We start from the raw sequence: 20,802 nt of genomic DNA on the forward strand, positions 1-20,802 counted from the left end.
CTTTCCTGGCCTGTTTTCACTCTGCTGCTCTGAATTTCACAAGCTCCTCTGAAAACAAATTAGCCCACGCGGCGTGCAGCAGTCCTGGCTGCGGGTATCGCTCCGACCTTGTGCATCTCTGCCCTGCGTGGTGCAGTGCCAGATTCCCTACGACACCCAAAACAGATCCAGGAGATAAAACTAGCTCAGGCCAGTGATCTCTCTAGCCCGATCTGCTCTTCAGGCTCTGCCTGCCTCCGGGGATGGGCCAGGATGCTGCGAGGATCTGCAGCTCCTTTGCTGGCACAACCAAACTCCTGCTGAATCCCAGGAGTCAGAGTTGGCTTAAAACGGAAGCAGAAAGGTGGTATCTGTTCCCAGGCTCCCTGGCAGTACGCACATCTATTCCTGAGCTGCTGGTGTTTACCAGTCTAGCTCTGGTAAGTTTTTGCTACCCACAAGCAGTTTGAATCCCCCATGAGTTGTGGTGAACGGAGTTAAATCCAGTTGGCGGCCGGTCACGAGCGGTGTTCCCCAGGGCTCAGTACTGGGGTCGGTCTTGTTCAATATCTTTATCAACGATCTGGACGAGGGGATCGAGTGCTCCCTCAGTCAGTCTGCAGACAACACCAAGTTGGGCGGGAGTGTTGATCTGCTCGAGGGTAGGAAGGCTCTGCAGAGGGACCTGGACAGGCTGGATCGATGGCCGAGGCCAATGTATGAGGTTCAACAAGGCCAAGTGCCGGGTCCTGCACTTCGGCCACAACAACCCCAGGCAACGCTACAGGCTTGGGGAAGAGTGGCTGGAAAGCTGCCCGGAGGAAAAGGACCTGGGGGTGCTGGTTGACAGCTGGCTGAACATGAGCCAGCAGTGTGCCCAGGTGGCCAAGAAGGCCAACGGCATCCTGGCCTGTATCAGAACTGGTGTGGCCAGCAGGAGCAGGGAGGTGATCGTGCCCCTGTACTCGGCACTGGTGAGGCCGCACCTCGAATCCTGTGTTCAGTTTTGGGCCCCTCACGACAAGAAGGACATGGAGGTGCTGGAGCGTGTCCAGAGAAGGGCAACGAAGCTGGTGAAGGGCCTGGAGCACAAGTCTGATGAGGAGCGGCTGAGGGAACTGGGGTTGTTTAGCCTGGAGAAGAGGAGGCTGAGGGGAGACCTCATCGCGCTCTACAACTACCTGAAAGGAGGTTGTAGCGAGGTGGGTGTTGGTCTCTTCTCCCAAGTAACAAGCGATAGGACGAGACGAAATGGCCTCAAGTTGTGCCAAGGGAGGTTTAGATTGGACATTAGGAGAAATTTCGTTTCTGAAAGAGTGGTCAGGCCTTGGAACAGGCTGCCCAGGGAAGTGGTGGAGTCACCATCCCTGGAAGTATTTAAAAGACGTGTAGATGGGGCCCTTAGGGACATGGTGTAGTGGGCATGGTGGTGTTGGGTTGACGGTTGGACTCGATGATCTTAAGGGTCTTTTCCAACCTTAATGGTTCTATGATTCTATGATCCCTGAGCTCCAGGCACTAATATTCCACCTTGTGAAAAGAGTTAAAAGATGTTCCTGCCCTCTTTCTGTCTCTTTGCGTGTTCTCTTTTTCAACAGCGAGGGCTGGTTAGAAACGGCATCTCTGTGTTTTACCTAATATTAGCAAAATGCCTTTGGTACAGAAAATGCAAGGCGGATGTCCCCATTTCATCAGGTCTTGTCTCTCCCTGAGCTGCTGGGTCTCGTGTGGGGAGAGCTCAGGCACCCGGGCTGGATGGAGACACAGAGCTGGAGAAGGGATGCTGTAGATATGAGGAGGTCATAGTGGGAAAAAGATTCCCCTGAATTGAATTTTATAGTGCACATAAAATTTATCGGGGGCGGGAAAGGGGGAGGCTGACGTAAGCCTGCTATTTTTTTCCTGTATTAAATGATACAGAGCTGTGCTTCTCCAGCCCTGAGCTCCTGGGTCTCAGCCTTATGTATCCAACCCTGTTGTTTCACCACTTAACTTAATTGATGCTGCGCTATCAGGCGTTGGGTGAAATTTGTTGGTCTTCATGACTTAGAATCTGAAAGGGCAATATTCCTATTATATAGGACTGACCTTTGAAAATCCTCTAACAGTTTATTATTAACACCAAACATTTGTCAATCTAACAGCTGCCCTGCAAGATTAGGAAAGAATAGACGGCACCAGTTCGTTAAAATGCAGCCTCATCAGCTTGGAGCATGCCAGTAGTTTCAACAGTGCATTATATCATTACCCAGAGCTTTAGAAGAGCAAGCTGTTTTATCCAGCAACCTTTTTGCTATTAAAATTGCCACTAGAGCAGCTGAGGGGTATTTGGAGAGGAAGAAGAGGCACACAGGATGATGTTCAGAGTTGAGATGGACTACCAGAAGCAAGAGCTTGAAGATGGAAAGGGAAAAATAAAGGCTGAGAAAACAGTTTTTCTGAGAACATATTTTTGTTGTTAGGATGAGCGTTTCGGTGCTGTCACTAGAGAAGTCTTGGTGGCAGGATCGTTGTCCTCCCTGCAGAAAGCTGGATGCGATGCCCCACACGGCCTCTTGCAAAGGGTCCCTACAGGAGCCGTGGACAGCAGGACAAGCGCGAAACTTCGCAGCAGAATCAGCGTCTGGCAAGGGCCATACTGCAGGCCAGTTCAACGCCGCCACTTTTAAATTGCAGCAGAAACCTTGCAGACAGGTGGTATAGCGTAGAGATGTTTCTAGTTTATTTGCCTTACTTTGTAAGACAAATAATTGTGTACCCTGCTTGCATTGAATCTGTGCGTGCTCTTGCTACAGACACTCCTGCTGCCGTCCATCGTCTCCCCAGCGTATTTTGGCTCTGAGCGCTGGGACTGCTTCTAGGCTGGGAATAATTTCATCTGAATTTTCAGGTCTTGAATACCAAGACAGGATTTGCCAGGTGAAAGCAGGTTTGTGACGTTTGTCTAGCTGCAGCTTGAAAGAGCATCGGTAAAGAACGACCAATTCATTCATCTGTCGGAACATCATGCCTTTGGATATTGCCGATTTAATTGCAAAAAAAACCCCAACCAAACCCAAAATTGGGGTTATCAGATTCAAAACCCTGAGGGTGAGATCTTCCCTCCTCACATGGCTTTCTCTGGTTTCATAGCAAACAGCAACTTGTAAATCTGGCTCGTGATCCCAGATGTGCTAATGGAAGTTGGGTCGTGAGCTTTTCTGTCCCCTTGCGCTCGGCAGTTTTTCCCGGCGAGCTTTCATGTAAAGCACAGAGCGGAGTTTCAGAAAGTTGAGAAAGGAGTGAGATGAAGCAATGGGAGATGAGGTATTTGAAAGCCTCAACTGCAAGTGACAGCATGTTATCCCAGGGACGTTCTTTGGAGCCAAATAATTACAAATAAATTGTAAAATAAATCTAATCAGACAACCAACTCAACGTGCATCTTTAATTGCATGGCCACTAACAGCAACACACAGAGAGAATAAAAGTGAGTGAGTATCTAGATCCCTTTATTGTTAAAATAAGCATTCTTCGCCTTTAGTTTCTCTAGAAAGATGCAACAGCTGCACCCGTATGAAAATGAATAAATAATCAGTTTTATTTGTATCGCAAGCTGTTTTCTCATCTCAGAGATGAGCGACCCACTGATAGCAGTCGAGTAGTTTAAAGAGAGCCCAAGTGGTTGTACGTATTATGTGCACGGACACAGTATCATTTTAAAAAGAGGATTTCCACTAGTATCTTCCTGTGTGGTTTTGTTCTCAGTGGGGAATAATTTATGCTTGGTTTTATTTTGCATTATTTAATTATGCGTATTTTAAAAATGCATCTGTTTTGCCAATTTATATGCAGCATACGCTGCCTTTGGATAGCTTTGTAGCTAAATACCCTTCCAGTGAAACTCTTTTCATACCTCTGGAGATGACTCCTAAAATTGTCTATAAATCCTTTTCATTCAAATTTTGAAAATGCCTTAAGTTGGCCGTAGCAAAGCAGAAGTCTGGAGTCTGGCTAGGCTGGTTCAGGGCATAAAGGAGGGGGCTGTAACTGTTTCAAGGTGAAGAGGAAGCGCTGGGGAAGGAGCAGCAGAATAATTAGTACATGAGAAAGGGGATAATGGCAACTTTCCGATCCATCTTTACAAGCAAAGATTAAAGGGAAAACAAGAAGGTGAAGAAGCCACGGTAAAAAACCAGGGATGTCTCATCGGGCAATAGATGACTGAAGAAACATCCCACTAAGCATTTCTGAGGAGCTGTTTTCGGGTGGACGTTCAAATAAATGACGGATATTTTTGGTGCAAGTGCCATCAAATCAAGCAAGAGAGCAGATGCCAGAGAATATGTCCTGGGTAGGTGAGAACTGATGCGGAAGAGGTCTGGGAACGAGCACCGGTGGAGGGAGAAGTACCGTCTCCTTTCTCCTGCCCGCTCTCCCCCTCGCCCGGCCACAGGAGATGCTGATGTGGCACCATCGGGAGCCAAGCGCCGCATGGCCTGGGCCTCATCCAGGCTAGCTGGAGCGGGCTGGGAGCCAGCCGGGGCACGGCAAGGCTGTTTTGTGGGGAAAGACCATTCAGGAGAGGAGTGCATCCCCACAGGGCTGCACCTCGCACGCAGGTGGATCCGAGCAGCCTGGATCTCTCTCCAGGATGGCTTTGGCCAGGGTAACGGGGCTCATTTAGGAGCTGTGGTCACATCCGTGCCCTTTTATCAGTATCTTCTGGATTTAAATGTGTTAACCCTAGGATAACAGCAGAAAATCGTTGTCTTAACACACGTTAAAGAGCTGCTTTCTGCATCTGTGATTTTGCCTTTGCATCCCAAGTTTTTTAAACATTAATTGTCATAAACTCTCACATTCAAATGAACATCCATTTCTTTACAAAATGCCAGTCTGCTAAGATCTGCCAGTGCTGGCGGCGTTTCTGAAAGGAGCTTTAACACCCTGTTTACACGTGTGTCCACAGTGCAGGGCTGCAATTTCCCCTGGGTTTGCAGCTCATCAGGAACTGTCAGAAACGCCCTGTTAATCCCATGTCGTGCTGGACTCATTTCCTCAAGTTTTCAGGTCCGGTCTGGGAATGAGAGCGTGATATTGGGGAGGAAAGGCATCATCCCGGGGGCTTGGTTACGATGGAAAGGCCATGCTAGCATCCCATCTTCTGCCTGCTGCCTGCCCGCGCAGCCCCGGCCGCCCGGCAGCGTGCCGGGAGGAGCATCGTGTTGTATCGGTGAGGCCGGATTTTTTTATTTCTCATTAAATGAAGAATTGCTGGCTGAGCTTAAGGCTTGGATCTGTGCTTTTCCGTGTGGTTTTGGCTTTGGAAAGCAGGATGTTGGCCAGTAGGAATTGGATGAATTTCTGTCCTCTGCAAACGGGGAGGGTTTTCTCATGGTTGGAGTTGAGATTGGCAGGAGGAAACAGTTCTGCATGGGCAGGGCAGGACCTCAGGGCCACCGAGTTTGATGCTGCACTTCCAGGAGGCAATTGATAGTCTTCAATAAGCACTGCCGTAGTTGTCCTTGGGAAGGGCAGTCAAATAGATTTGAGGTCTGGGCTGAGAGCCACGGTGATCTTGCCAGCTTTTGTGGAGCGTCTCAGCTTGCCCAAGAGCAGGTAGTGATAAAACACTGAGAAAATCGAGGAAAAGAGACTGTGGTCTTGGTCAGAGCAGTGTGATTCACACGAACATCATCGAGCTGGGAATGGGTAGAGGCCTGCACAGGTTTTTGGTGGCATCTGTAGCAATGGCAACAGCTCTTTTGGCTTCTTCTTGGCAGCTGCTTTGGCAGAGAGCTTGGCTTCTCGTCCTGCAGCCAACGTGCACATGTGGTGCCTACCTTGGGACTGGCTCTCTTCTCTTTTCAGCTCCCTGTTAAATGGGGGGAAGATAACACGGAGCAGGAGAGAAATCAGGATCAAAGTCATCTTTAAGAGAGAGAACCTCAGGTGTGTAGTTTCCATATGGAGCCTCTCCCGATGCCAAAATCCCTGCCGTAGCCGGGGATGTTTATGTAGCCCCATCTGACATCCCAAACTTGTTGCTTGATTTCCAGCTGGTCAGTGCAAACCTGTTCTGAGAGCTGCCCTCCCGAAAAAATACACAACTTCAAGGATGCTGCTGTTTTGTGGGAACAGGCAGACTTGTCATCTTCCTCATCCGCGTCTCTGGTTTCATTTGCAGAAAAGCAAGTGCCAGTCTGATCTAACACCTCGTTTGCAGAGGGAACAGGGCATGGAGTCAGCCGTGGTAAAAAAAGATGTGATTTATCCTGCTTATGCGTACGTGAATCTGCACCCACATATAACTCCTTCTAAGGAGTCTTGTAAATAATCTCCTGACTCAGCACTTGTATGCTGATAGTCTGCGGGTCTTAAGGGCTGATCTGGACAACTTTCTTAATCTTAATCAGAGGATGCCTGAATTTGTCCAAACTAGGAGTTGAAAATAGATGTCTGATTACAGAATAGTTTCAGGGATACTTGGTACCTGCTCGTTGTTCCCCTCTGCTGGAGTTTGCCATCTCCCAAAGTCTGCTAACAGAGCCCTTCCTAACTTAAGCCTAGCATTCCTTACTACGTTAGCCAACGGGAGCAGCCGCCTGTGCTGCGAGCCTGCAGACGCATGGGATGGCTGCTGCAGAAGTCTTGGCTTCCCCTGTGCTTTCTGCAAAAAGAAAAAGCCGTCATCAAGGTAGATGGGAAGCAGCCTGCTCGACTTGAAACAAGGATGTGGATATGGGTGGGATGAAGATCATCAGCTCCCAAATGTGCAAATCTTGCCTTCCTCGATGGGTGGGGATGATGACAGTGGCACCTCTGGAGCCAAGTCCAAGTGGTCAGACGGGTCACCCGTGATTTGGGAGATGTGTTAGCCCTTTTCTTCATGGAGAGGATCTGAACTCCTACCTGCTCCCCCATGCAGAGCAGAACAGCAGGGTCCTCGTTGGGAGCTTTGCCCATACGAGGTCCTGGGAAGATCCCACCCCTGAGATCAGTGCTGTCCCCACCAGGCTAAGCTGCGTTTTGCAGAGGACTTTGCTCCGGTCCAGCAGATCAGTCCTTGGGACAGCAGCAAGCAAAAGGGCAGAACCCCGGAGCCTCTGGCTAGGGCGCTCCCCTGCAAAGCAGACTTGCTTCGCTGAATCTTATTAATAAATGCTCAGAGTCAGTGCCAAGAAAAGGGGTTGGCAGTATTGTAAATCTGCATCCTCCCTGGAGGACTGGCTGGCAGGAGCTCTCTGCTTTTTCCTTCGAAGTGTAGATCGAGGTCAACTCTTCAGGCAGAAGAGGCGGATGAATTTGTCTCCCGCGTCTTCAGTGCCATAATTCTCCACTGCATGGTGAAAGGGAGCTCGTGGTGTCCCCATCCCCACTCTGCCTATGGTGCTATTTTTCCTTAGCCTATTTGGGTTGAATCGGCGTGTATTTGGGAATGATGGAAACAGATCCTTTTCCCGAGAGCCTGTTCTTTGTCTCCCCAAATTATCCAGCCCTCCTAAGGACATCCTTCTGTTTTTTTTCTGATGAAGACCTGACGTGAGCAATGAGGTTCCTGGTTTCTTGCAGAGTTTGCTCTTTGCCAGAAATCAATCCAGTTCACTAAGTTGAACTGTCAAAACTTCTCCAAGGGCATAGACATTCTTCATGTTTTCACCGCCAAATTGTATGTGACACTTAATTTAAAGCTTAAGCGTAAAGCCTCACTAGCAAGGAGACTGCTGGAAGATATTGATTTTACTGCATTTTTGTATTTATGTATAAAAACGTAATATAAAGTATTGGTTAAGGGCCTTATTACTGGGCAGACTCTGGATTCATGTTCTGTTTTTATTCGGTCTAACATTTTTAAGATCCATTTGGCCAACGTAGCTATGAACAACACCAGGAGCAAATGGGTTTGCACAGAGTTGTGGGGTTTTGTGCTCTGTAAGTCATAAAACCCCCTACGTTGTGGAACTGAATCACCTTGAATTGATTTGCTGAAAGGAGCAGAAACTTCTAATGATGTGGTGTGTCGGGTGCTCGGAAGCATTTTGGGTCTTGCAGTTCATCTCAAAAGTTTGCAAACTGTTCAGGAGGTTCATGATTTTGAGGTGGGCGCTATTTAGCTGATGGCAACGTGTTTTAAAAAAAAATTATTCCCAAGGAAAAGCCCAAAATAACCAAAATAAGACATCCAGAAATACACAGTCTGGGATAGTTTTGAGTTTGGAGAGGCTGGGGTTTGTGTGCAGGTCCTACCACTGATGTGTTTGAAGCCTTAACATTTGCTGTAAGGGAAGGTGGCTCTTTGGTAAATGCATTTGTGTCTTTCTTGTAGCTCGATGGCTGATTTCGTTCCTCCTCACTATTTTAATCTCTTTGGGGAAGGGTAACTGCTGACTGACTGTTTTGCCGGAGCGCAGCATTTCAGCTTTGCTGAGGGAACATCTTTTGTTGGGTTTTAACAGAGCTCTTGGCTCGAGACCGTTGAGAAACAAGATTGTGGCGAAATCTGTCATTAAAATGATGGAAGGGCAGGAGAAACAGCCCTGGGTGAGAGATTGAGACCTCATTCTGTTTGAAAAAGAACAGAGGGAGGATTTGGTTACTTTCCCGGGATGGATGAGGTCCACCAAGGAGCAGTGGCCGGGAGCTGAAGGCAGATAATTGTTAACGTTTGAGAGTGAACATCTCAGAGGAAAGGTGAATTCCCCCACTCCTTATACCTTCAAATGGAGACAGGATGCCTTTCCGGCAGAGGTGCTTTTACCGGTGAGATTTCAGGTCTGATACGAGGTCCCTGTGACCTGGATCATGCAGAAGGTTAATGTAGGTGACTTGAAAGTCCCTTTTGGCTTAATTTACTGCTGTCAACCCCACCAGCCATCCACCACTGGTTCTCCAGAAAGCGTTTAGAGTTCAACTGGTGCCATGAAGTTTGAACTCATGGCTCTGTAATTCGGTCTGAGTTGTCATTTCACAGTTGTTTTACGGTGCCGTATGGTGACAGTCTTCCAGAGGAGTGACTGCATCAAGTCTCCTGGTCCACCATGTAAGGAGGTCGCACAAGATTATCAAGATGACCTCCTCTGGCCTGTAAATCCCTGAATTTGGCAACATAACACGCCTCTTGTCTGTACGTATAGATGTGTGGTCACCGTAGTGTCTGCTGGCTTTCTCCACCCAGCCCCACATGTGATGGAGGGAGATTAATGCTTTGAGATACCTGTGGCCGAGGACATGGCACAATAAGATGTCATTCAGCTGTGTTTTAAGTGTGTGATGAAGTAATGAAAAGCTGCTAAATCTCATTTAATGCCATGTGAGGGAGATGATTGGACTTTTTTTGTATTTTGCTGGTATAATAACCCTTCTTTTTTCACCTGGCCTAATGAGCTTCTAAGTACATTTGTGCCCATTTCATGCCTAAGAAATCTGGTGGTTTTAGAAGCCCATTGAAATGTGAAACCTTTAGAAGAGGTAGAAATGTTTCAGGTTCCTGCATCAAATACTCTTCCCATTCCCTCTAACCTGTTTTTACAAGATTAGTTGCTTGCATTAAAGCAGAAGAGTTTCCCAAAAGTCCGCTTTTATCTTTCTCAAGAGTTATATTTTCTGTCCAATAACGCAATGCCCTCATTTCCACAGCTCGGATTGCAGTGTGTGCGGTCAAGATCAAAACCTGGTCTTGCCTGGGGAGGCACCGCGCTTGAACCGTCTCGGGGGCATAGAGAGACGGGAGGAAGGTTTTCAATCCCGGCCCTGTCATTCCCATTTCGGGTCGCTGCCTGCAGGTCCCCGAGCGCTTCCCTGGTGTAGTCGCCCAGGGGAAAGTGCAGGGATTTACAAAAGCCACTGAATAGTTGTCTGATGACAATTAGCTGCATCCTAAAAGTGCTGTAAGTCGGGATAGTTTCTTTGAAAACAAGGCATCAAAGGCAATAGCTTTAAGTTGCTTCTAACTTTTGCTGGAGCTAATTGATGGATTGAATGTGCTTATCAAGGCTTGGAGGCATCGGCTCCTCTGTAGCATCCTTCTCTTTAAGGAAGAGTTTAATGCCAGTGCGCTGATCTCTCTATCCTCTGGAGTCCCCAATTTTAGACATTTGAGGTAGGATCCGCTTCACTTTCTCTATTGACGGTAGTTGCATCATGTTATTGTTCAGCAAGTTACGGGAAAACAAGTCAATCAATAAATTTGCTGGGTTTTTCCTTGGGATCTATCGATTTACAGGCTGCTTAACTCTTAAATACTCCCAGATGAAAGGCAGGAGTACCCCTATTTTCTGTGAAATGCAAAAGCTAAACACTGACACTTCCAGACCTGCAAAGCTTCAGACTTGATGGAGTAACCTGACACGTGCCCGTTGCAGAATTTGTGCCGAGTTTTGCTTCCTGTCCAGATCTTTACAGCGCAAGAAGATGGACCTGACTCCAAAGCTCAGGTGAAAAACAGCCCCGGCTTTGTTGGGTCGTTGGGCCTCTGAGCTAAACATCACAACTTTACCTCTCTCTTGATTTTGAATAGCAGCTAAAGCTCAGATCTGGCCCTAGATTCTCTTCAATCTTTTGCACGGTCCCTTTGGAAATGGGTCACACAAAAATGTACAGTTGCCGTGGGGGCTCGCTCTGGCAGTGGAAGAGCTTTAAAAGTGGCTTGACCACGAAATTCAGGACAGTGCTGTGGGCAAAACCTCCGTGCTGCCGTTTTTGGCTTTGGGGAGCAGAAATGAGTTGATGTTTGTAGGCCCTGTACCTGAACCTTTCCTGAGAAGCTGAGATGAAGACCCACGGTGAGTAGGAGTCTTCATATGGATATCTTCAGATCCATATCTTCAGATGCAAAGAGGTATCCACTTCCCAGCAGATCAGTGAGGCAGAGAGGGGTTTCTGCTGCTCAGCCTGGTGGTTCTCGCTCTTCTTTTGTTCTTTATCCATCCATCCATCTTCAACTGGCAAGGCAGGACCTTGCCTGGAAAGCATGATATCAATTTACAGTGGACTCAGTCCAACTTCTGCTAATCCTAATGGGTAAGACACCCACAGACTTCACGGAGATCAGACTTTCTGAGGAAATACCATCGTAACAGCAGAGATGCAGCGTGGCACGTGCTCCTTAGCAGAAGGCTAAGTGATGTATCAGTGCTGGGTTTAATAACTTCACAAACTGCCTAGAAGGCGGGATCAGCAACGGGAGGAAAACAGTGGTGGTCACGAGACTTCATCAGGAGAAATGGTGCTGCTTTCAGAAACCCATCTTATATCGTTGTTGAGCTGGAGAGAGTGATGTCTGGTTCCCAACTGGTCCAGGCTGGAATTTACTGGAGGGGCCCTTGCCTGTGTCGGAAACCATGAAAGCTCCTCTCAGGTGGTTTTTGTGATCACTGCTGATCCTGAAGACTTGATGAAGCAGTTGAGAGCTGGTGTGCAGGGTGGGCTGCCCACGTGCTGACTGGGAAAGGAGCCAGCCACATGTGGGAGGCAGAACATTTCCAAAGGCATTTAACCACTCATGTAATAAAAATGGATCCTGTAAATGCCACGATGCACTGGGCGATTAATTAGAAAAGGGCTGGAAATGGGGGCTAATGGCTCTTAATTAAAAGGGTGAAATGCCCGTGTCCCACTGGAGGCGTTCAGCGGCCCCCACCAAGGTCTGGTTTGCTGCCCTGTGCGATGTTCTTGGTCTTGTCATAGTATCGGTTTGCCAAAGTGCTCTTCCAGTCCAAAAAGCAACTCTGCGCGGGGCTCAGCTGCCCCATCGAGAGCCATGATATGGCTCCTTCTGAGCCAGCAGACCTGGTCGTCTTGGTGCAGCTGCAAGAGCACTTGGGTTTGATAAAGCCATTTACAGATACAGCCATGGCGATGTAGGAGAAGTTTTAAATTCTCCTTGTCACCAGTTTGGGGACCACTCTTGGCTCCTCTCCTTTCCTGGTTGACGCAGCCTGAGGATGCCCACAGCGCGTTGGGTTTGGTGATGCTTCTGTGGAGACGGTTTTCTCGAGGCCTGTGCTGGCCTCCTTATGTCCAGGTCTTCCTTGGCCTCCCGGGCCAGTGCCTTAGGGCCATAACATTCCAAACCTCCTGGTTTTTTTGAATCCTGACTTACCTGCCTCCCCCAAATCAGTGTGTGGAGTTGCCTCCTCTCCCGCTTCCCTCCTCATCGCCCATTCCCACCATGATTCCTGCAACCTCTCTTTTCCAGCAGTTCCCAGATAGAGAAGACATCCCTGGGAGCATCTGCTGGCTCACGCTAACTCTGAAAGTAAATACAAATGCCATGCTGGTTTTTGTCACGCTTGTCCACCTTGGGAGGGAGAGGGGAAAGAAATTCCTGCGCCGGCATTGTCTGTCTTTGCTTTTGCCTTCTCCTACGGGCACTAATTGCATCGCAGCCCTCCTGGGGTGGGAGAGCTGCTGGCTCGGCTCTGGCCCTGCTCCACCGCGGCTTAGAGCTGCATAATTCGTTCACCTCCCTGCAATAAATTGTTCGTGCTTTTGATGGATCTTCAGTGAAATATTTTAATGCGTTCTTGTCGAATGTTCCATTTCCCCCCCCGAGCAGCTATTGACAGATGAAAGCACTAACACTGGCTTTACATGGGAATTTAATCGTACCAGCTGTCATGCAGATCCCCGATACAAATATTTTCCACTGTTAATGGTTTCAGTGTGGGCTTTTTTTATGTGATCAAATGTAATCTTATTTAATGGAGTTTTATTGCCGTGACGCCTTATTCTTTTCACCAGGCTGGACTTTATTTTTAAGTCAAGAGAGATAGTTCAGAGGAGAGCCAGAGAAACGACTGGGGGGATTGAATGGTGTGGGATGAACTGAGTGACTATAGATCAGCCAGAGCAGGCGAAAAGTGTAAGAGCAAGGGAGAGAAAGGGTCCAGCATGGAAGGGGCAGTCAAGAGGGAGAAATTCAGTCTGATTTTACACGTGTATGGCTGGGGATAAGGGAAGTTGCACAGTGGGGGGGGTTGGAAGAGTTTTGAGAGAGGAAGGCGTTGCAATTGAGTTGTGTCCAAGGCAGAAAGCGTGGATAGTTGCAGAAACAATTCAGTGCTGGAGAAATGCTGCAAGGGCCACTTCTTCAGCGGCTGTGGGGGAGACCGTGGCTGCCGTGTTCCCCTCTCTTCGTTATCGCAGAGCTGCCCTCCTGTGCGCGAGAGGGCAGGCGACCGCAGCACAGCTGGTACCCGGCATCGTGGGGCTTGGGTTTGGTTTTGGCAGTCCTGCAAGGCAGGAGGCTGCCGGTAAAAGGGCTGGAAGCTGGAGCTGGCGCTGGAGTGAGCTGATGCTTTTTGCTTGGAAAGCGTTTCCCCATCGCAGGGGCTACGAAGCAGTGCCGAAACGCTGGAGCACCGCAGCTGGAGTGCGCAGCCCCAGCCCCTAAATCTCTTCTCTGTGCATGTACATTCACCATAACTATCGTGTGTTCATCTCTTAGGTTGTCCGCACAGAGAAAAACAGCCTGAACAACCGGTTCCTGCCGTGGGATGAGATCGAGACGGAGGCCATCCTGTCCATCGACGACGATGCTCACCTGCGCCACGACGAGATCATGTTTGGATTCCGGTGAGTAGCCTCTGCGCACGTAGCCTTTGGACCCAAACTGATGTTTTTCGCATCCAGGGTCTGCTCAGGTGCAGCGTGGTCTCGTGGCTAAAGCTGGGGCCAGAATTTGGACTAGCACATCCCTTCCCATGGCTTTCCAACTCAATTTCTTGGAGGAGTAATACGCGGTAATGAACTGTTTAATGAGTGCAGGCGGGTGGGCTGATTTCAGGTTGTCCAGGCAACCCTGATTCTCACGCTTCCTAACTTCGACTCTTTGGCTTTGCTGTGCTGATAATGTTCCCTTAATGGTTTTGGGGGTGCATGGCTTCCTAGGGTGGAAGGAAACAGGAAAACAAATCCTGGAGAGGCTGTTGCACTCCATCCTTCACGTGCCGTTGGCAAGGCCAGGACGTCCGCAGCGGCTGCAGGACGTGATGCTGGCGTGCTCGCGGTGGGCTGCCGTCCTCTTTGCTCGGTGTGACATTGGGATGTGACAGCTATTCTGGCATTTTTTTTCTGCAGAGCATGGAAAAGACAGATGTGGCACAGAAAAGGCTGGTGCTGGTTGCTCTCATTCCCACCTCCCTTTCCAGCTTGTACATTTTCCCTTGATTTTGCCCTGGCAAAAAGCTTCCTGATTACAGGGCCAAGGGAGAAAGCAGTTACGTGGGCTCCTGCCGTGGGAGGTTTCTGCAGGCTGCTCCTGCAGCTCGTACAGCTAAACCTCGCCGGCTGCCAGAGAGGCACCAGGGAGTGAGGATGGCATGAGGAGAGAGCGCTGGAGCTCGTTTGGCTGCGGCTCGTCAGCCCGCCGGGCCAGGAGCGGGGGCTGCGATTGCTAATCCGAGAGCACCCGGCAGCTGGCTGGGGGGGCGGGAGACGGGGACCAGCTCTCCGCTCTCACCGAAACGTGTTGGCTCATGTTTGTGAGGAAGATTAAAAGGCACAAAATGCCTGGAAACGCAACAAGCTCTCTCCGAGAGATGAGAAATGAGGTGTTAAAGTGATTAAAGCAGGGGAGTAGGCGTCAGGACTCCTGGCTTCCCTTCCATGCCCCGTTTCAGACTCTATCTGAACTCGGCTGTTTTCTCCCCCTCTTCGGTCTCCATTTTCTTTCACTTATCCACAGCACCTCGCTGAGACTTTACCCATTAGCCCTGGAGAGCATCAAATGAAAATTTTAAGTGCCGTGTATTATTCTCACTCATATCCCTGCTTACAAACACCTTGTTCCCACAAAGCTTCCCTGTGTTTATGCGTTCAGCCAGGGAAGAGACAGTGTCTCGGCGACTGAGTGAACCTCTGTTCGTAACAACGGTGTTTTGTTGAAACTTTGCTTCGGGCTGTAATTCTTGGGACCAAAAACCTCTTCTTGCTCCGTTTGCTGCTCAGGAGCGAGCTGGAGGTGGGCGCCCGGAGCAAACCTTTGAGGAGCACATCCAAAACGATTCTCTGGAGAAATCTTTATTTTTTGCGGCTGAGCTGGGAAGGAAAAAGTGTCACGTTCATAGGAAAGCGAGACGTGGGAGAACTGAAAGGGAATGAGTAGTTTCGACTCCAGCTTTTCAAAACAATCACACTGGATTGACAGAAACCGTAGCAAACAAGTGCTTGCTGGGAGGATGGTGCCAGGGAAGCTGCTGGCGCTGTTAATTACTCGGTTTTTATTACCAGGCTATATTGGAGTTTCATTAATTTGAGTAGAGGATATAGCGATAAATGCATCTTTGCTCCTGGCTGTGTCAGTAAGTGTAGTGAAAGCTCAGGGCTCTCGGAAACTCGGTCTCGTCAGCCGCTTGCGATTGCCCTGCAGCCATCGCTTCTGTAGCTCTCCGCGGGAATGGGGGTTGTGGGAGGAACTCGCATCCACACGAGTTAAAAAAAGAAAAAGGCTACTTTCTGTCCTGTTTTGTGCCTGTGAAGAAGGGAAAACCCTTCCGTGTCCAACAGGCTCCCGCCTGGGACTTACTTCTTGTAGTCTGGAGTGACTGGGTTGGGAGATGCAGCTTGGACACTAACCGCTGGGGAGATGGGATCGGATGATCTGAAGGAAGCCGGCAACCCTGCCAGTGGAAGCTGGATTTATTTCCCAGGTTAGGCATTAGGCACTGACTTTTTTCTTAATTATTCCTGCCAGAGTTGCAGCTATCCTGTGGGATTTCTCTCCAGGAGAGTGAGATTCAGATGAGAGCAGAATATTAAGCAAGCCCATGCTCTCACATGCGAACCTCAGGATTTAATTCCCTACGGCTTGACTGCGAGCGTGTGTTAGGGTGAAGGATGCGCTTACGGCCCCAGAGGTTTTTCCCGTATGGCCAGAGCCCAGGAAGCCGCTGGGTGCTGGTTTGGGATGGGAAGCTGGCAGTTTGGCACTCCAGATCTTCCGTCTGGAGACACCAGGGTCTTCAGCATCTCGGCAGCTTTCCTAAAGGGAGCTTGATGTTATCTCGACTTTACAGAGGAGGAAACTGAGCTTCTGGGAGATGGAAAGTCCCAGGAATTTGGGGAAAGAGGCCAGGAGACACTGGGCTCCTCCTAGGCCAAGCCTTGGCTGCTCTGGACTTTCTATAGAGGGGAGATAAGAGAGAAGCGGCGCTGGCGTATGTGTCGTGCAGTGATGCCCTGCAGGGGCTGCGGGAAGCTGGTGGCAAATGGAAGAGTTCCCCATCTCGCTGGCTTTCCCTGCCTCTTTCTTTGCCTTTCCCTCTGAGGTCTTAAGTTTTCCATTCTCTGTGTAATTCAGAAACTAATTTTGGGTCATTGGGCTTTTTTGTTAGTTTTCTTTTAAACCTACAGAACAGCCCTTATGAGTTAGAAAATCCTTTATTTAGGAGTTAGGTGCACTTTCCCTGTGAATAAGCAACTCGAACGTGCCTCTAGGAGAGGACCATGGTGAGAAGCTCAAGCTTTGTACCAAGCAACGTTGGCCTGTGCTCACAGCCCGTGCTTGGGCAGTTGGCTGAGGGATGCTGCAGTTCACATCTAACACCTTTTAACCTTTAACAAGAGAAGGTCAGCAAATTCTGCGTGTCCGTTAAAGCCAAGATTTCTGCGTTCAGCCCTTTCCTGCACTACAGTAGGAAAGAAATCAGAGTTATCCTGGAGAGAGACCTTGTTCACCTGTCGCGCGGGCAGCTGTGACGGCCGGTCGGTCCCTCCTACCGACAGTGGAGCTTCGATGCTGTGGAGGTGGGCGAGCTTGCACTGAGCAGCCTGCGTAAAAAGCCATCTTTTTCCAACAAAGCATGTTGGAATTATCTGTATTTTTATTAAAAAAAAATTAAATGGACTTTAAAGCAAGGTAATTGCACATTTTAAGAATGCTTGTCCTTTTTGCCCAAACTACAATGTATGTTGGCCGTTCTTTCGATGAGTAGTTGCCAGACTTTTCTATGTATAGGCACCTCCACCACCTGCAACCCCCCTTGGGAGCCGGTCCGTTGGCGTCGAGGGCATAGTCCTGTGTGTAGTGGTTCTCAGCCAGAGCCGTGCTCATCTGCCGACGGGCTCCCCGGGTTTGCGTCTCACTGAAAGGCTTTGTGTTTGCAGTGTCTGGAGAGAGGCAAGGGACCGCATCGTTGGCTTCCCAGGACGCTACCACGCGTGGGACATCCCCCATCAGTCCTGGCTCTACAACTCCAACTATTCTTGCGAGCTCTCTATGGTGCTCACTGGTGCTGCCTTCTTCCATAAGGTGAGATATTGTAGCCACAAAGCCCTGAGCTTTCCCTTCCTTCTCAGAGTAACCAGAGAATATATGGTTGTGGGGTAGTTTTTTTAAAAAAAAAAGATTTTGGAGCTCATCACTCCTTTTCCCTCGCTTCCTCCAAACTGAAACACAGCCAGCAACTGGTCTGCGTCCCAGCGAACGAGGAGCAGCCTATGTTTGTGCCGCGTGAGAAGCACCACGGTGCTGAAGCGGGCGGCTGGAGCACGGGGCCGAGCGCATTTCAGCGATGCTCTCGGTCATGGCGAGGGCGAGGCAGGCCACGGGATTGCCTGCCCTGCGTCTTTACTGTAGCATCTTTAATCTTACAGACTCAGTGTTGCAAGGGGTAATTTGCAGGGAAGTCCTGGGTTTCTGCAGCTGCGTGGTGGCACGGGCTGGCTGGTAGATGTGGGAGGTGGCTGGTTTATCTTGGAAGGGAGCAGTGCAGCAAGTGGCTCCGTGACGCGTGCCTCTCTGTATGGCAGAGGCAACAGTGGGCAAGCAGACCTTGAGAAAAGGATGGGATGTTTTCCTGCAGGGACTGTCCTGAGCTGTCGTATCGCGGTGGGAATGTAACCCACCAGCTACTGCTCCCTGTCCTGCATCCAGGGTCTTAAATTGCGCGGTTTACACCACACTCAAAGACAACAAGATCCAAGGGAGCTGAAACCATCATTTCTTGATTTCTGAGGTTACAGGAGCCTCGGGACTCAGCAGGGGTGGTGGCTATGGGGTAGATTTGCTGCTGCTCTGGCTACAGCAGATCTCCTGGGTGCAGGGTTAGCTCCATTGTATGGAGTCTCTCCACTGGCATCCTTGAGCTCCGAGTCAGACACGTCCCAGCGAGTGGTCTTGATACTCATCCGCGGTGCCGCGACTGCTCCAGCTCTGGTGCAGATGGCACCAGCGATGGGTGGGCGCTTGCTGCTTGGGACCACCTTGAGCGACGTTGTGCCTTTTTATCCTTTCCAGTACTACGCCTACCTGTACTCCTACGTGATGCCGCAAGCCATCCGCGACATGGTGGATGAATACATCAACTGCGAGGACATCGCCATGAACTTCCTGGTCTCTCACCTGACGAGAAAACCTCCCATAAAGGTAAAGCGCCAGGAGAAGCTTGTACTGGGCTTTGCATTTCTGGAGAAACAGCGGTTTGGTCGATGTGTTTGAAAGGCAAGCAGCGTGTTAGGAGGCTGCTCTGCTCCGGGGGAAATCCAGCTCCCTTCCTCTCGGCACAGCCTGGCGCAGAAGCTCTGCTGTGCAGCACGCGCTGCCCTTACCAAAATCCGGCTGCATCGCATCTCTGAAGCGCTGTGCTGCAAGCGCGATGTTCTTGAAGCTGTCAGCATGTCCCCTCTCCGGCCTCGAGGAGACGTAGTGCGTGTTCAAAAAAGGTGTGAAAACTCAGCTCAGCCTTTAGAAGCAGCCAAATCCCCGCCATGGCGAGCGGATGAATTGGGGTTTGACTTACGCTGCAGCTCAGACCGGAGGCTTTCCTGGCTCAGCAAAGGTCCTTCTGAGCAGCTGATCCCAAAAAGACAAATTTCCTTCTTTCCATACCATACAGCACGAGTAGGAATGATTTCCTTGCTGATTTTGTGTAGCTTTCCAGAGACATTTAGGCTCATCTGCATGCAGAGGGCTGGTGGTCCAAACACTACAGCCCAGCTGAAATTTCCCTGCCCTGTGATAACAAATAAATGTCACAATTTTGAGCGTGAATTTCGGATGCAGATCATTCTGCTCTTTATTGCTGCTGGCAAACTGCTCTTTACAGCCCTGCATATGTCTCACCGTCACAGGCCAGCTGCCTTGGAGATGGGTCTTGGCCATAAATATGATGGGTGGGTTTTTCTATGTGGTGTTCTTCCCATCTGGAGCTACTATGAAGTGGAGGTTGTAGAGTTTGGTGCAGCTGAGAGGAGAATCAGACCAAAACGAAAGGGCACTGCAGTGGGATCTCTGATTCAAGACAGAGAAGGAGGCCCTTTAATCAACGGGTGGCCCCTCAGCACCTCCTGAAAACTGGAGCCTCCTCCAAAGGTCTTACTCTGAGTGTCTAAAACAAGAGGCGCCCCAAATTGCTAATTCTTCTGTAGCATCTATGGCCAGCAGGTCAGGGAGGGGATTCTGCCCCTCTGCTCTGCTCTGGTGAGACCCCCCTGCAGAGCTGTGTCCAGCTCGGGGGTCCTCAGCACAGGACAGACAGGGACCTGTTGGAGCGGGTCCAGAGGAGGCCACCAAAACGATCAGGGGGTGGAACAGCTCTGCCGTGAGGACAGGCTGAGAGAGTGGGGGTTGTTCAGCCTGGAGAAGAGAAGGCTCGGGGGAGACCTTACAGCGGCCTACCAGTACTTAAAGGGGGCCTACAGGAAAGATGGGGAGAGACTCTTCATCAGGGTTTTAAATGGTTTTAAACTGAAAGAGGGGAGATTTAGATTAGATAGTAGGAAGAAATTGTTTACGCTGAGGGTGGTGAAACCCTGGCACAGGTCGCCCAGAGAGGTGGTAGATGCCCCATCCCTGGGAACATTTAAGGTCAGGTTGGACAGGTCTCGTTGAAGATGTCCCTGCCCATGGCAGGGGGTTGGACTAGATGGCCTTTGAAGGTCCCTTCCAACCCAAACCATTCTGTGATTCTATCTGTAGCCAGTGAAAGGAAAGGAGTTCCTTTCTCAGGGTCTTTTTTTTCCTGAAACAACTTCTCAAAGCAGATAAAAGTAACTAAGTGTTAGATCATCGTGTCCCCCTTTAAGTCTCTGCTCTGGCAGAGCTGCTGTGGACCATGTCCTTCCTTGCCTGGACGCCCTCCAAGGGGCACCAGGCGGCTGGGGAGAGCACGGCCGAATCTGTGCCCGGTCTGCGGCATGTCATGAAGGACGTCCAGCAAGTCCCCCCACGCAGTGCCTTGGGGGCAGGCAGGGTGTCCCCCCCGGCCAGGGTGTTGTGGGGCAGCGTGGCAGTGACCGTCTTTGTCCCTCTCATTGCAGGTGACCTCCCGCTGGACTTTCCGCTGCCCTGGATGCCCCCAGGCGCTTTCGCACGACGACTCTCACTTCCACGAGCGACACAAGTGCATCAACTTCTTCGTCAAGGTGTACGGGTACATGCCTCTCCTGTACACCCAGTTCCGCGTGGACTCGGTCCTCTTCAAGACCCGCCTGCCCCACGACAAGACAAAATGCTTCAAGTTCATCTAGAAGCGGGAGGCAGCCGGGCGCCCTCGGCTCTCCGAATTTCGGCTGGAGGCGGGTGAGGGCAGAGGGTGGCTTTTTTGGCGGGGCTGTGAGTGCAAAACGCCTTTTGCTATTGACTCCGGCCTCCCTCCCACGGAGCAAAAGGGACGTCCTGGATTTGGACGGGCACGTTTCCCCCTCCCTTCCCACTCTCCCCACAGCGACTCGATCAAGCGACAGGGAACAGGATCTCACAGTTTCTGTAAAGACACTCCCTAGGATCGTACACTGAGGAATGGCACGTTGGCTAGTGGCTCTGCCCCTTCGCTAGCCAAGGGCAACCATTCTTTTTAATTATAATTATTGTTATTTAAAATGAAAGTGTTTTAGATTTGC

General features: G+C 50.0%; 1 protein-coding gene across 6 annotated transcripts in view; it reads left to right on the plus strand.

The window, feature by feature from the left end:
- EXTL3 (exostosin like glycosyltransferase 3) overlaps positions 1-20,802 on the plus strand; it is a 142,254-nt gene extending 121,452 nt beyond the window's left edge. For all 6 annotated transcript variants that reach the window (XM_075144806.1, XM_075144804.1, XM_075144803.1 and 3 more), the window contains 4 exons: positions 13,409-13,536; positions 17,068-17,212; positions 18,200-18,328; positions 20,221-20,802. In XM_075144806.1, the coding sequence (XP_075000907.1) occupies positions 13,409-13,536; positions 17,068-17,212; positions 18,200-18,328; positions 20,221-20,430 (612 nt within the window). In that variant the 3' untranslated portion in view covers positions 20,431-20,802. The remainder of the gene's footprint in view (positions 1-13,408; positions 13,537-17,067; positions 17,213-18,199; positions 18,329-20,220) is intronic.

Source organism: Calonectris borealis, chromosome 3 (assembly GCF_964195595.1).
Source record: "Calonectris borealis chromosome 3, bCalBor7.hap1.2, whole genome shotgun sequence".
NCBI classification, from domain to species: domain Eukaryota; kingdom Metazoa; phylum Chordata; class Aves; order Procellariiformes; family Procellariidae; genus Calonectris; species Calonectris borealis.